Raw genomic sequence first — 17,068 nt, forward strand, 5'->3', positions numbered from 1 at the left:
TATCAAAAATGAGGTTGATGTAACTCATTTTTGCATCTCAAATGTCCTGAGCTGTTTGAATAGGTTTCTGGGTTGAATAGGTGAATGAGTGGATGGATAATGGATGGATAGATGAAAAGAGAGATGCATGAATGGGGAGATGAGTAAGTGGATGGATGTGTTAGTAGGTAAATGGAGAAATGCATGGATAATAGGATAAAAGGTGTGTGAGTGAAAGGAAATGTGATGAATAGAATGAGGTGACTAGTAGCTGAACTAATGGATGGGAAGATTAGGGAATGAATGGGATGAATGAATGAAGGAATAGGAAACAGAAGGAAGAGGAACAGTAAATCTCATAACACTTCTTAATAATGTTAGCTTACAAAATTGCCTGGGAAAATAAATGATTTTCCCATGTTCAGTAAAAAGGTGTTATTTAGAAGAGGTTTATTCATTCATTCATTTTCCAATTATGATGATCAGAGTTAGATGATGTTCACTGACACAGGAATACCCTGAGCCCTGTGTAGGTTAAGGGAATGAAGCAAAGCGACAGATGCAAGACAGACAGAAGAAACATTTTGACCCATTGTGACAGTTTCAACAACAAGCCATATAACTGTGAGGATAGACCAGTGACATGCTAGGAAGGCCAGCAGAAGCTAAAGTTTTGTTTTTGTTTTGTCTTTAGAGAAGCAATATAACTAATGACCTGGCTTACAAAGACAAACTTTAGCTGAAACCAAATGGACACCTCTAACTTTCTGGTAATCACCCCTAAGACCCAAATAAATAAATAAGTAAATAGCAAGCTGTGCCAGCGTTTTTGAATGTATCACCTCATTTAAATCTTGAAACGCACCTTTGTTGCAGTTAAACATTTTAGCACTATTTTCCCAAGAAGGAAATCCCACCGAGGGATTAGGCTAATTAACTTTCTTAAAGTTCTTGGTAGCTCTAAATTTTTAAGACTGTGACCCATGACACATAGTTCACTTGAAAAATCGATTAATCAAGACATGTATTTAAAATTTTTCTTGTTTTCTTTTTGTGCTGTCTGTGGTAGTTTAATGAAATATTTTTCCCATGAAAACCCCAGTTTGTTTTTCAACATTGATGTTCTTGGTCAAAGGGAGGGAGCAAGTTTCATGTCCCACTGCAGTTTACTATTTGGAATGCAATGAAGCCCAGAAAAGCATGATTGGAAACAAAAATATGCATTATATTGTATTACCTCAGACCAGTAGTATTAAATAGATAAACGTATTGGAATCAGATATATGAACACCAAGCACCAAATCCTACTAAGGCACCCTTGGACCATGTAAGTGGAGCCTCTCTAAGGTTTTCTTGCCTCCTTTGCTAAGTGGTTGTGACAACAATACTTACAAAGAGTTTTTGAAAACCTTTAAAAAATATATGTTAATATCAGCACAGTTCTGGGCGTGTGATAAGTATTCCATAAATTCTCATTGTTACTATTGTAAGATAAATTCTAGCCAAAATAAGCAGGTGACGAGATGCAACAAAGGACCAGGCAGTTTATTTGAGCACAATTCACTGGCGATGTTCCCGGGTCTGGTTAGTTATAGGCCAGGGAAGTCGCGCGTAACTAGATAGGTGGGGAGTTTTGATAAGCACAGGGAGGGGAGGGGGAAGTGGGCCACCAGCGGTATGTGGGGAATTTTTTATTGGCTCAGGGTCGGGTGATGGACAGCTGGAGGTCTCCTTCGGGATGGAGGGGGTCTGCATCCGGTGTTTGTCGACGCGTCATGGGACTGGAATCTAGGAAGAGCTGTTCATTCCTTCCCCATATGGCACAGAGCTGCTTGGTGCTGTCTCTGCTACGCCTGCATTGTCCTCACCCTTCTCCCTCCAGTGCCTCCAGCCTTACAGCTGTTATTCCCATTTTACAGAAAATGGATGTTGTGAGAAAATAAGGGTCTTGTTGATATTCTTAAAGCTGGTAAATGGAAAAGGAAAAAGAAAACACATATTTAGGTTATATTTAAGGGCTTTCCATTATCCATAATTGTAAACATTTGCTACAGGAAACAGAAAAAATAGAGAGATATAGAAGATGAGGCATTCCAGGTGGGAAGTGAGGCGTTTGCAATATTAAGAGTTTAGAATGGACTCCTTAAGCAGGGACACTTGAACCAACAATTAAAGGAGGTGAGGAATTTGTAAGAGGTAAGGGTGGGCTTTGAAATAATCAATAACTGAGTTTGAATTTATTTCTTCTATAGTTTGCTGAACTTCACAAATTTCTGTTTGCACATTCGGTAAAAACAATAAAGAATGCTTACTTTGCCTGGTTGTTTTACTATTAAAAATATGTGTAAATTGTTTAGAACTGACCTAAGCACTCTTTAGTGTATATGAAAAAAATAAAAGGTGCTTAAAAGAAGGCAGTTCATGTTTTATATAATTACAGGAGAGGTGAGATGTTGACATAGGTTGCAAAGCTCTGCTTTCCTCTGGGCAAATCCCACATTTCCAGGGCTTGCCCCTTACTTACCAAATTCTGTATTTTTTGGTTCCAATTTTAAATTCAAATGAAAAAAATAAGTCTGGTGTGAAATAATCCATGGAAACATGTGAAAAATGCATTCACATGAATTTAAGAGGGTAAAGATTGAGAATAGTAGGGAATTTGATAAACTGGTATGTAGGTATTTTAATAAATGCTGGTTTCAACAAAATTCACTTAATGGAAAAAGAATTTGAAAAGATGTTTAGGATTAGCATCTAGAGCAGCTGCTGTACTTTGACAGTGACAAAATTAAACAATTGGCTTCATCCAGCCTTCAAGTGGCAGTATTTGCACAGGGAGATGACATTCAGGCAGATTCACATAGCAAAAAATTATATTTATTCAAAATATTTACTACTTCATAAATGACAGATCTGACAAAGTATTGACATCCAAAATATATAAAGAGCTCATACGCCTCAACAAACAAAAAGCAAATAATCCAATTAAAAAATGGGCAGAGAATAGACAGTTCTCTAAAGAAGAAATCCAGATGGCCAACAGACACATGAAAAGATGCTCCACATCACTAATCATCAGAGAAATGCAAATTAAAACCACAATGAGATATAACCTCACACCAGTAAGGATGGCCACCATCCAAAAGACAAACAAGAAATGTTGGTGAGGCTGTGGAGAAAGGGGAACCCTCCTACACTGCTGGTGGGAATGTAAATTAGTTCAACCATTGTGGAAAGCAATATGGAGGTTCCTCAAAATGCTCAAAATAGACTTACCATTTGACCCAGGAATTCCACTTCTAGAAATTTACCGTAAGGATGCAGCACTCCAGTTTGAAAAAGACAGATGCACCCCTATGTTTATCGCAGCGCTATTTACAATAGCCAAGAAATGGAAGCAACCTAAGTGTCCATCAGTAGATGAATGGATAAAGAAGATGTGGTACATATACACAATGTAATATTATTCAGCCATAAGAACAAATCCTACCATTCACAACAACATGGATGGAGCTAGAGGGTATTATGCTCAGTGAAATAAGCCAAGCAGAGAAGGACAAGTACCAAATGATTTCACTCATATGTGGAGTATAAGAACAAAGGAAAACTGAAGGAACAAAACAGCAGCAGAATCACAGAACCCAAGAATGGACTAATAGTTACCAAAGGGAAAGGGACAGGGGAGGATGGATGGGAAGGGAGGGATAAGGGCAGGGAAAAAGAAAGAGGGAATTACGATTAGCATGTATAGTGCATGTGGGGCACGGGGAGGGCTGTGCAGCACAGAAAAGACAAGTAGTGATTTTACAGCATCTTACTACGCAGATGGACAGTGACTGTGAAGGGGTATGTTGGGGGGACTTGGTGAAGGGGGGAACCTAGTAAACATAATGTTCTTTCTGTAATTGTAGATTAATGATACCAAAATAAAAAATAAATAAACAAATAAACTCAACAGAAACAAGAGAGAGAGGAGAAAAGAAAAAAAAAATTTACTACTGACTTAATCCTGACATCTACAAAATTTTGTGCTGGATTGTATCCACTGTGCCATCAGTGCTCTTGTCACTAATGTTAAGCCATCAGTTCCTGTGCCTGTTAGAGGAAGTGCAGCCATTGTCTGTCATGACAATTAACTGTCAGATAACATCAGAGAGATTTACATGGTGGACTGAAAAGGCTCCTAGAGGAGCATTCTTTGAAACGATAAAGGGAAGACTCGAATCTTCAAAATGTTCAACTAGATAGTTCTTGTAAATACTGGGGCTCTTCTGACACAAATGAGGGGAGAAATGCTCTGGGGAAAAATGAAACACCTGTTTCCTGAGTACAGTATGTAACATCAGCATCAAATTTACTCATTCGTACATCCAATATTTATTAAGCATCTACTGGCCCCCTGCACTATTCTAACAATTGATTCAGTGGCTCGCAAAACCAAGGCAATTCATATTGTGATTGATCCTATTGATCCTATTGTCTGCTGAGGGAATGAACCATTAACAGTCATAAAGGGATGGATGACAACTGCAATAAATATGGATTTAATTTAAACAGTATGCATTAATATAGGCATGCCAATTGTTCAAATATTGAAACATTTCTGTACTAACTGGTAAATAACCACTGCCTCCTTCATCCTGGCCTCTCTCCTGGAACCCTTTGCCTCTCTGGACACTTAGTTATCATTCAGCAATAAATGGCTAACACCTGATGTAGCACACTGGCTGTGCCGTAACACCCTGATAACCATGCATATATATCCCACAGGCAAGGCTAACATATATAGTTGGTGGAATGCCCTGTGACCTTCCACAGAAGATAGGATAGGTAGTCTTAGGAGCTATCATAAGACTGCCATCTACCTCCCTGTCCTGCAAGAGGCTGCCATGAAGCAGTTTCCTATCTTCCTTTCTCATGCCAGTGAGGCATAGGACTTCCCATATCACACCGCTCCCACTCGTTTGGGTACAGCTGTAGGCTATAACTGTGCTTTGCTGTAGTTTAGCGTTGGATCCCCAGTGGTGCGAGACACATCACATATGTTGTCTGTCATACGGCACCCCTGGTTTGATGTCATCCAATGATACTAGTCACATGGATTGCCAATGCCCTGCTGATCTTCCTTATGCTTTCAGTGTGAGTCATAAGCTGTCCAAATTGATCTGGGCTCACATCTCCTTCCTGGCTAAATCTATGGGAGTGTGGCAAGCCCACTTAGAGCTCTCATGGTGCCGCTGCTTAGAGACTGTTAGACACCTGTCAAACAGAGAACTCCCAGGGTCCTGCTTAGCATTCAGGGCAGAGTCACATTTTATTGGTTCATATACATATCATACCAATCATTTTCTATGTTAAAAAAGCAAAACTGGCTAAAGTAATAGGAAGAAAAAAATATAGTACTTCACAAGGGAATATAACAAGAATACTAAAATTATACTTGTAGGTCAGAAATGGATCTCTATGAGAATTAGCATTTTTGCTGCTATCTAAAGGATGAATGGGAATTGACCAAGGGAAACCTGACAACAGGGGATTTTCTATGATTTAAGGCAGAAAGAATAGGAGTATGTGAAGATCCCGAGGTGCTTAAGAACATGCCTTATTCAGTGAAGTATAAACAAGGCCAATGAGACATTATATAATGCTCTAAGTTCAAAATTTCTCTTCTCTTCTGACAGTCTAGTAAGACACTTGCAATTCTACCAGTAAGTTTGAGTACCTGTGACTTTAAATAGAACATGAATATAAGTTTGTTGTTTCACTGTGTGAAAGATACATTAGTAGTTGTAGTCATGAATAAAGAAATTTTTAACAAGCCCTTTAGACTCTGAGATGCATTTAATATAGAAGTGCTTTCTTTATGTTGTATTTGCAACTGATCTCATATCAGGGTGTTGAAAATGATACCTGGTAAATGAAGATGTGAGAAAAGGAACGAAGGAAGCAAGGGGTGAAGGAAGGGAGGGCGAAAGAAGGGAAAAAAGTAGGGAGGGAAGGAAGAAAGGGTGGAGGCTATATTAATGGATATAAAATGTATAAAGTGCCTGGGATTTATTATGCCTGCAATAAATACCTATTGAAAGATTGAATGGGAGAGGAGAAAATCTAGTGAAAAAATTATACATATGAAGCACATAATAAAAAATAAAATGAAGAAATTATCATCCAGATTAACCTAACAATCTATAAATTCTAAACTAACAGCGCACATCTGTGATACAACTTCACACAGGCCTTCCTGAAGAACTGCTACTCCTTAACTTGTTCAGGGCAATTCTCCTGAAGAAGCTGGACATATCCTAGACTAATTCTGTGACCAGGAGCAGTGAGCAACAGTGCTGTTGGCCGTGGGTCAGGTACACTGTCTAAGCAAACAAAAGTAACAGCCTCTAAAGATAGTGCAGGGACAGACTGCACAGAGCCTCAAACTGAATATGGAGTTTGCATTTTACTGTAAAAACTATGAGGAAAACAAAAGTTTTTTTTGTTTTTGTGTTTGTTTTATTTGATCAGGTAGAAAAAGGTTAAAAGAAAGGGTCATGAGAAACAGACATGGTGTAGGTGTATAGGATTCCTTTCTGGCAGAGGTGGGAGAAGAGCAGAGACTAAGGCAGGGGACATAATGAAACAGTTGCAGCAATCCAGTAAAGAGTGGAAATGAAGACCTACTTTAGTAATCATAATAAAAACAGTAGAAAGGGTACAAATGGCATTTATGACTGAAGGGACATGGGAAGAAAACTAGTTTTGAGTTTGGGGCAGAGATGGTGTTTTGGGGACACACAATAATGACCCTCTAAAGCTGTCTACATCCTAATCCCCAGAACCTGTGAATATGTTATCTTATTTGGCAAAAGGTAATTTGTAGAGGCGTATAGGTTAAGGATCTGGACATGGGAAGAAAATCAAAGATTATCTAAGTGGTTCCAATGTGATGAAAAAAGCCCTTATAAAAAGGAGGCAGAAGAGTCAGTCAGAAAAGATGACACGTCCGGGAAAGCAGAGGTTGGCGTCGTGTGGCTGCGAGCAAGCCAGGGAATGTGGGCAGCCTCGAACCTGGGAAAGGGAAACAACAGATTTTGTCCTAGAGTTTCCAGAAGAAATCAGGTTTGTCAACACCTTGACTTGAGCCCAGTGAGACTTATTCTGGATTTCTGACTTCTGGAACTTTAAGATAATAAATTTGTGTTAAGCCACTAACCTTTCGATGATTTATCACAGCATTAATAGAAACCAATATGATGCACTGCTGACAATAATGTGAAGAGAAGGTTATAACTTTCTTTTTATAATGGCTGATTTTGAGGAATCATAAGCATGTGATGATTCAACATATCTTTCAAGAAATTTTAAAAATGGTTTGAATTTGTAAATGTTTTCTGGTTTTGGAAAGACATGGAGATAGGACTGTTTGATGAGTCATAAGTATAATAAGAACTAAGCTTTTTCATGAATCCTCACCTTTCAGTAGAGATAAGAGGACAAAGAACCAGAATATAAGGCAAAGAAGTAGTAAGAAAAAGGAACAGAGATAGAATAAATGAAGGAGGGGTGGAAGGTTTTTGAGAGGTCACAGTGGGCAGTTTTCCAGAAGCAATAACCAACTATCACATAATACAGAAAGCTCCAGGACAGTGAGGCCTGTGGTGAGCCAGAGGATTTTTTCAATTATTGAAGAACATTTGTCTTAAAGGGCTTGCCCATTAGAGGAATTAAAAAAAAATGTAGAATACAAACACACTTTTTGTTGATAAAAAATAGTAATGTTCTACAGCAGTGAAAAAACAAAATATTTCATGGAAAAAGAAATAAGGACAGAGCAATGTTTAAAAAAACTTAAAACTGTCATGGACTAAAGTTGTCTACTTTGTGTCTGTACCTAGAGCCTGTGTTGTTCAACATAGTTTTTGAGTCCTTAGAGAAAGAGTAAACCTAGTGTAGTATGTTTGGAGTCAGACAGATTTTATACCAAAACTTTGTTATATCTTTATTCTCTTTGATCTTTTTCCCTCATTTGTCAGATATGGGTAATACTATACAGCTTGGGGTTAATGATAAAATTTGGGAGGTAATTAAGGGGAACTGACACATACCTGCCACAGTGTGATAATTACAAAATGGTGTTTATTATTATTTATTAAATGGCATTTGTTATTGTGTGATAGCAGAGAGAAAAAATAAAAACACAGGCCAATATTAGGTAAGAGAATATATGTAAATATAATAAGCCCATAAATATACAGAAACTGCAAGTATTTTATACTTTATTTCTATTTATCTCACAATTATTTGAAATAATTCATTTCTATGATTAATCAGCACACTATTTGTGTAGTTTGAAGGATCAATCCTTATACAGGATTTTAAAAGATACAAGTATATGGAATACCTGCCTTAGAAAGACACAGGTCAGATGACCAGCATTTCTTCTCAATCCCTTTCTAATTAATAACTATACAGTCTGTTATGATCTGAGGCCATAACTCTTAGCAGTTACTGCTACCTAGAAAATTTAGAATAGACAAAGACAAAAGATTTTAACTAAAGACAAAATAGTTTCATAGTAACTTAGGAAAGGTTTTTACTTTCATGAAGTAGATAAATTCCACAGTAAAGAAAAAAAAAAACTGAGATACTTCCAGATCATATATCAAAGCAGTATATTCAATACAGGTTCTCCTCAAGGCACTGTATACAATTTCTTGTTTAGTGATAGTCATGGTGAAAAAAAATCCATAAATTTCCCAGATGGTTTGAGAATTTCTAGATGTCTGGTTTACAGTATAGGATCCATTAATTTAGATCTAAAAATCTAAATATATACCTAAAAATTAGCTTGTAAGTCCCAACGTGACTCCCAAGACTAAAATAAGAGACACAAGTCTCTAAGAAGATGTCTGAGTGTTGAGGATGATTTGCTATGGCAGTCATCTAATCTTTAATGGTGGATAGGTGGAAACACTTCTCCCTGCCTACATCTTTTTCTCATTTTTCTTTCTTAATTCTGCATACATATATAATACAATTTCCACTGTATATTTAAGAAGTTAGTTTTTAGTAAAATAAGTAACACAGTAAACATTCTATTTGTCTGGCATAAAAATAAATTTCAAAGAGGTATTTTTCTGCTGAATGATTCATTAGCTTTATCCCCAAACCCACTGGCTACCATTGTCTACTCTTCTGCTTAACTTTGGGTCATGTATTTCATTTCTTTGAATATCTGGTAAGATTTTATTTTGTGCTGGACATTATCATTTCTACATTACAAAGATTCTTCATTTTATCTTCATGCGAAGATTGTTAATTTTTGTCCCATAATGCAGCTATAACACTAGTATTCACCTTTATGTAGAGGTGGCTTTATACTTTGTTAGTGCAGATATGTGAAAAGTCCAGGATAATATCCAAGTCCAAGAAAATCCTCAAACTGGACTGAGCTAGACCTCCAAATATCTGCCTCCAACTGCATCTCCCAGAATTTTGTCTAGGTTTTGATTTAGACTTTATTACAACAAGCCTAAAGAAAATGTTATACCAGGGCAGGACTCAGCAAACATTTTTTGTAAATGTACTATGTAAATGATATTACATAGTAAATATTTTAGTCTTTGCAAGCTATATGGTCTCTATTCCAACTATACAGTTCTACCATGGTAGCACAGAAGAACTAGAGAATACATACATAAATGAAAGTGGCTGTGTTCCAATAAAATTTTATTCATAAAACCAGGCAGTGGGCCAGATCTGGCCTTCAGACTGTAGTTTGCCAACCACTGCTCTAATGTATGGCTGTGAATCTAAAGGCTGTCACTTTGATGCCTGTGGTGTTAATAAGTTTTATAAATGTCTCAAAAATGCTAACATCCTCCTGTAGTGCTCCACCTCTGATGTGTGTGTTCTGCTCTCAGCCAAGCAAAGTTACATTGTGATTAGCCTTGTGTAATATATTGTCCTGTGTATGCTCAGCCCAACTATCAGCCAACGACTTGCAGGAATGTCCCCCCAAAATGAGTTTTGGAAGCCTTCTACCACCTTGCTCACCACACTCTTCTCTGATCTCCTGTCCTGCATAGTCCAGCCATTTAGTCTTTCCTCCACAGCTCAGTGAAACTATAAGTAACATGCATGAGACACAGCCCTTTACACCAAGCCCACAAATTTATCCTCAGGTAGAACTGGTATGGGTCCTACCTACTGAGTGTCCCATATTTGAAGGCTCACAAGCCCCACATAATTAGCTTATAATTGTGGGAAGAAGACTAGCCCAACACCAGTTACTGTGTCGCGTCTAGAAGAGGTTTTGAATCTTCATTTTAAAAGACAGAAAATGTTAATATGTAATAAGAATTTAACTAATGAAAAATGAATTTTATTTACATTAACTGAACATGCAAGGTTCATTTGATTTCAGGTGTTGTTTGATTAAGAAGTTTTTAAAGTCACCAGATTCTGTTATATATTTATTTACTATTTTCTATGCTCTGTTTTCTTCTATAGGACATAAAACTGTTGTTCAGTTTTATTCTAGAAATAATGCCTATTACAGCTTAAAAATGTTCATATTTACTACCAAAGAAAGAATATACTTTTTTATTCACTCACATGAAGCATAGAGACAACTTTCATTCCAGAGGCCACCAGTAAATATCTTCTTGTCTTTGGTCTTCTGTTAAAATTATATGCCTAAACCAATCACTATCATTTGACTAGGGAGCTGAGATAGAGATATTAAGAAAATAACATCCCCACCTCTGGAACTTAGTGCTGAGGTAATCTATCCTAAAATGTATGACAGAGAAAGGGTGTGAGACAGTTTGCTCCAAAGTTTTGGTGTTCTTAAGGAATTAATATCACGGACATAATATAAAATTATCCTGCATAAATTTTATTTAAATGGCCATAAGTGTTGCGTGCATATACAAATACACATGATGGGAATATGACACTTAAAATAATTTGATTTTGAGGAAAATTATGTATGTCTACTTTTATTACCCAATGCAGGGGCTTATTGAACTTTATAATTTTAATAGATTAAAATGTACTTTGAATAACACCTAACACCAGATGTTATGCTAAGCTATTCCTGTATAATTTGCAGACTAAATTTGGTCCTTCTGCATATATTAGTCATTTCATTTCCAAGTCTCTCAGTATTACTTTCAAGCTATTAATGGTGAAATGAGCAGGTGTTGCATCAAAGAATCTGATGGCCAAAGATAACATTGGCACTCTGACTTTATACTTTTATACGGGTGAGTAGAGGCAGGTAGGAGCTGTTGACTTTCTGTTCCCTTAGCCCTGTGGTAGACAGGATATCAGAGATGCCAGTGGTGAAATGGTGGCCTGTGTTGTCTCTCTTGAGGACTGTCTACAGCTCCTGGGCTAGTGCTGCTGAGCTGGGAGGATGTGCTTTGTATACAATAACAGATGCACTGAATCGCACATACAAAGTTCAGTCCTACCATTGTTCTTTCAGCAACCGCCTGAGTACACTGAGTACTTAAGAATATTTCTTTTATGAGTTCCTTATCCTCATTGTATGAGTAATCTTGAGCACAAAAAATTCTTCCAATCTTCTGAGCGGTCTCCAAAAATTTTTAATCATAAAGTTTATCAATAAGCTTTGAGCACATGTCATTCAATATATGTATATGTATTACTTATAAATTATATACACTCATATCTTTAGCTGCTAGGAGGGCCGGCTGTGGATTCCCCAGCGTGGATGGCTGGATTCAGCTGAAACCACACAGGAGGGACAGGGGCCAAGGCAGGGAGGCCACCACCTATGCAGATAACTGACAACAGCATCTTGGGGAGGGTGGCTTTTCACCAAAGAGGACACTGAGAAAAATCATGGCATGAAAACCTGGGGGAGAGAGAGGAGGCCAAGATGCAGGGGATTGCCGGGCACATGGAGGTCTCTTCCAGCTGGTGCCCAGAATTCCAGGGGCACTCAGGCTGGCTGGCATGGATGGGCTGTCCCCTTCCCCCAGGCTCTGAGGAGCCTCACACAGCCAGGGCTAATGTAGGCTGGCTACTGCACAACTGAGGCCCACCCCCTGCCCCTCCCCGTCGTCTCTAACTTTTGTCCTAGGCACAGGTGCTGGGGACAGGAAGGGCCGCTCTTCTCCTTCTGTCCGGGGGAGCTCAGTCCTGTGGACAGATACTGGCTCAGGCAGGGTCTCTGGGGGCGTTGGGGGTAAGGGGCCACAGTGGTCACAGTGTGAAGCTTGAATGCTCAGTGGCTGAGGAATGTAGCTGGGACTGGGCAGCAAGGATGTAGAGCAGGCAGGGTGGCCTGAGCAGGAGCCAGCAGTGTGAGACTGAGGTCCTGAAGTCTTCCCAGTGTTGAGTTGGCCAATGGGAATGACAGAGATGGGGCTAAGGGAAGAGTGGTCAGAGGGCCCAGGGCTCAGAGTTTGTGGGGCTTCCCCCACTTGTAGGTACCCTGATGATGGAAGCCCATTCTCTTACCCAGCCTCCTTTCTCTCTCTCTCTCTCTCTCAATTCCAAATGATCTTACTTTTAAGCATTATATGTACATTTATAAGTGTACATATGATATAGCTCTTCAAGGACATGTCCTCTGGAAATTATTTTCCACAAGAATGAAGTGTGAAGCCACTCTCCCCAAATCAGATAATGAGATGAAAACTATACATGGATACACAGAATAGACACAGGTTTTCATAATCAAGAACAGTATTTCACTCTCTCCTCCCTTCTTAGATGGTCACCATATGGCAGAAAACTGTAATCAAGGGCAGAGCTCAGGGTGCTGGCTGTCATATGATGAGGGAATAAAGAAGAAGAATGGACAAACAGGCATGCTGGTGGTTGGCTACAGCCTTGCTCCAAGCCCACCCATTGTTCATCATAGCAGCCAGAGTGGAGACCCAGAGTGGAGATACCCTGGTCACTGAAAAAGTGGTTGAGCCTCTGCTTCTGACTTCTTCCCAGCCAACTCAATCCTCTTGCCACACAAGAACAGCAGAAAGATTCTTCTAGCTTTAGATCCTTTTCATGGGCTAAATGTAGGAAACAAAGTCCAGCAGTATAGAGAAGTTCTGAGCCATGAGGGGGAGGCAGGCTCTTCTGCAGGTCCTTTGTGAGCTCACTGCAGCATCTTACTGTCAATGTATAACTATAGCCTATAGCTGGCAATTAACAGAAACAGGATTTCAAAATGCCTTTCAAGTCAGAGGCCAGTGCTCTTTTCTTTCATCAAAATGTTTGCAAAGGTAAAGGAATTAGGTGGGATAGAGAGGTGTCTTGGATTAAAATCAATAATAAAAGATGAATATTATTGTGTTAGTTTGCTCAGCCTGCCATAACAAAATGCCACAGGCTATGTGGCTTGAACAACAGAAATTTATTTTCTCACAGTTCTGGGGGCTGGTCTGAGGTCAGTGTGCTGGCAGATTCGGTTATTATGAGAGCTCTCCCTGGCTTACAGAGGTACCTTCTCACTGTGCGAGCATGGAGAGAGGGGTCTCTCATGCCTCTTCCTGTTCTTATGAGGACACCAGTCCCATGGACTAGAGCCCCACCTTTATGACCTCATTGACCTTTAATTACCTCCCTAAACACCCTATCTCCAAATACAATCACATGGGTGGTGATGATGGTTAAAGCTTCAACATGTGAATTTTAGGGGGACGTAAATCGGTCTATGACAACCAGAAACATAACTGATGAATTTATGCCGCAGGTATTTTCAGGTACTTGAGCTGGACCTTTGCAACTAGATGCCTTGATCCAGGGAAGCATTAGTGCATATTCACCAGGAACACACCATTTTCTCCAGCCTAACCAAATGACCATGTTAGACAGTATTTAAAACTTGGATTATAAATGAATTTCGCATTTTTTTTATTCTTTTGCAGTGAATGAAGATGCTTAAGGTAGTGGGGCAGATTATAGAATTTACTGGGAAGACTTACCTTTCTTTCATTTTACAGGCCCAACAGCTTACTGATCTGGAGCAAAAATTAGCTGTGGCCAAAAATCAGTTGGAGAAAGCGGCTCTTGACAGGGTAAGTTTTCATCCATAACTATCATGACATTGGCTTTAGCAGACAAAGCTGGAGTAATACCCACTGCTTCCCTCAATTTAGTACTGCAGTTCCAGGCACTGAATGTGTAAGATGGTTATAGAATTCAGGAGTGCTTGATATTCCCTTTGGGCCCCAATTCTTCCCTTGTTTTTGCTGTTGCAGTAAATTGGCTCAGGATTCAGTCTTTGTGAATTCATGGCTCCATTTCTCAGCTTACTGGTACATTTGTTCTATCACGCCATGAGTAAACATGCTTTAAAGTGCCAAAAAGGATGCCGTGTATTAACTCTGGATGAATGAGTTATAAAACAAATAGAAGTAGTCATTGACAGTGTTTACTCTGGAAATTTTAAATCAGAATTCTGGAGGTAGAGGCATAAGGGTAAAAGGTAGTTCTCTTAACCAGCTCTGCCCATATAAAGATAATGCAAGATGGGTGACAGTTTATAACAGCTCTATTGAATATAATTCACATATCATACAAGTCACATTTTTAAAGTTCACAATGTTTTGCTACCATTATGACTTATTCCAAAAAATTTTTATTTACCCCCCTTTTTGACTTCATCTATTTCATTTTACCTTTATTAATGTCTCATTATGTTACAGTTTTATATACTCACAATATCCTGCAACTCCCATTAGATGCCTACTTTTGCTTTCCAATTCTCTTCATATGAGACATACATAGAGAACAGGCATTTGGTATATGGAAAGAGAAATATAACAGAGAGGAAGAAATTGATCACATAATTAGTAATCACTGTTCTATTGCCTAATAGTTATGGCATTTGTCCAACTACCTTAATGCTTCTCACTCTCTCTTTTTTAGTTTCTTCTTTTTCTTTCATTTTTAAATCAACTTACAAGCTGTGGGAAATAAATACTTATTCTTTAGTTCACTCAGAACAAAAAGAGTGATTTTAAATTAATTTATTTCTGTGTTCACTCAGCACCCATTTATTGAATATCTAGCGTAATCTTCTCTAATACCTAGAATATATATCTGTTACATATTAACACAGGAAACTCTGAATCTGAGAATTGAATCATGCTATTTCAGACTTCAGGAGACAGATGTCCACACTGCTCTCATTCAAAAGCATGGAAAATCTATGTCCAAACAACAGTGCCATTCCGGGAGTAATTTGCATTTTACTGAACCTTCCACACATCCCCTGACTGAGATGAATTCTTGATTAGATTGGAGTTATCAGCCATCATTCTGTCCGACAGTGGAAGGGTAGAGCCACTCTTGTGGTAGATATCTAGAGAATTTTTGGTTCATTTTTATACTATGTCTGACATGTAATAAAAAAAAATTCTAGGTATGTAGTGAGGGTATGAAATCTGATCAGTATATAGAAGGAAAATAAGAAAAGCTGAGCTGGAGCTGATTCAGATATTGGAGTGAAAAAATAAGTACTCAAAATTTAACAACTATTTCATATATAGCAATAGAAGAAAACTCAACGAAACAGATAAAAGGATAAACATTTTCATGAGACTTAAAATCTATAAAAAAGCTATTAAAAATCAAGTAGATATTCTAGAATTAGAACAATATAATGCATGTAATTAAGAATTTACTGATCTGTTTAATAGCAGATTGGATCACTGAATGTAGTAGAAGTGAAGGCTAGTAAAATGTAAGGAAAATTAATATCAAATACCTATACCAATATACAGAAAGTACAGATAAATGGAAAGTAAACAGAGGAGAATACAAAATATGAGACAATTTCAAAATTCCTAAAATATTTATGTCCCAGAAGGAATGATAAGCAGAAACAATATTTGTAGAGATAATGGCTAAAAATTTTCCAAAGCTTTGAAAGGCATCAACCACAGACTCAAAAATATGAATAATACACAATCAGGTAAAATACAGAGATAACCACATTATAGTCAAATTATATGTTGGACATAAAAATGAGTAAAATAGAAAAATGAATAGCAAAATGTTAAGTATCAACTTTATGTCAGTGATTATATTTTTAAGATGGTCAAAATATTCTAAATACAAGCCTAACATTGTAAGACTACAGTAAATAAAAACTCTCTGATTCATATAAAAGCTACCTTAAATATAAAGAAACAGGAGGTCTACAAGTATAAGAATACAGAAAAAAGATGAAGCTTTGCAAACAGTAATGCAAAGTAAGCTTATGCATTAATGTTAATATCATTGAAGAAAAGAATTTTTGGTGATAAGAAGGAAGTTTCATGTGGATCAATTCAAGAGAAGGATATCACAGTCCTAATGCAGTATGCATACAACTGTATTCCTTTAAAATGTATATACATTTTTACAAGCACACTCGAAACCCACTTTGTCATGATTTGCCATATTTCAATATAATAACAAAAATAAAGACACTTAACCTCATCAGAAAAATGGGAATATGAGTAAAAACAGTAAGATATTACTTCAACACTATCTGATTGATAAAAATTTGAGAAGTCTGAAGAAACCATATTTTGATATACTGCTGGTGGGAGCATAATTATTAAAATCAGTTTTTAAATGTGTGTATCCTAGAATTTGCATTTATCCATATATACTATAAACATGCATAAAGATACTAAATATAGCAATGTTTATATTAATAAATGGAAAGAATTTAAATGCTGTTAGAATTGTAAATACATTTCATATATTTTCTCCATCCATATTTTCAAATAATCAAATCTTAATATGAATAATAAATGTAAAGATATTTGAATCAACATCAGTATATCTATAACTGGTTATACATACATCTATATGCTGTTGAGTGAAAAAAACTCATACTTTTATGTATAGTATTTAACAATGATTCAAATACACAAAACACATTTTGTTTTGGTTATATATCATATGAATAGATAAAACAGAAAGATACATATCAAATTCATGAACACAATTGCCTTTGGAGAAAGACAGAATGAGATAACACTATGGATACTTTCAAATGCTTCTGTTTCCCAAATGTTTTACCCTCCAGTAATTATGTAGACAGAAAATTGATAGTATGGAT

The 17,068-nt window shown here is 37.4% G+C and overlaps 1 protein-coding gene across 2 annotated transcripts in view; it reads left to right on the forward strand.

Moving 5' to 3' along the window:
• Positions 1–17,068, forward strand: part of LUZP2 (leucine zipper protein 2) — a 515,109-nt gene that overhangs the window by 419,612 nt on the left and 78,429 nt on the right. For both annotated transcript variants that reach the window (XM_037027123.2, XM_037027124.2), the window contains exon 8: positions 13,953–14,027. In XM_037027123.2, coding sequence (XP_036883018.2) covers positions 13,953–14,027 — 75 coding nt within the window. The remainder of the gene's footprint in view (positions 1–13,952; positions 14,028–17,068) is intronic.

The sequence above is a fragment of the Manis javanica genome, chromosome 11 (genome assembly GCF_040802235.1).
Source record: "Manis javanica isolate MJ-LG chromosome 11, MJ_LKY, whole genome shotgun sequence".
Lineage (NCBI taxonomy): Eukaryota > Metazoa > Chordata > Mammalia > Pholidota > Manidae > Manis > Manis javanica.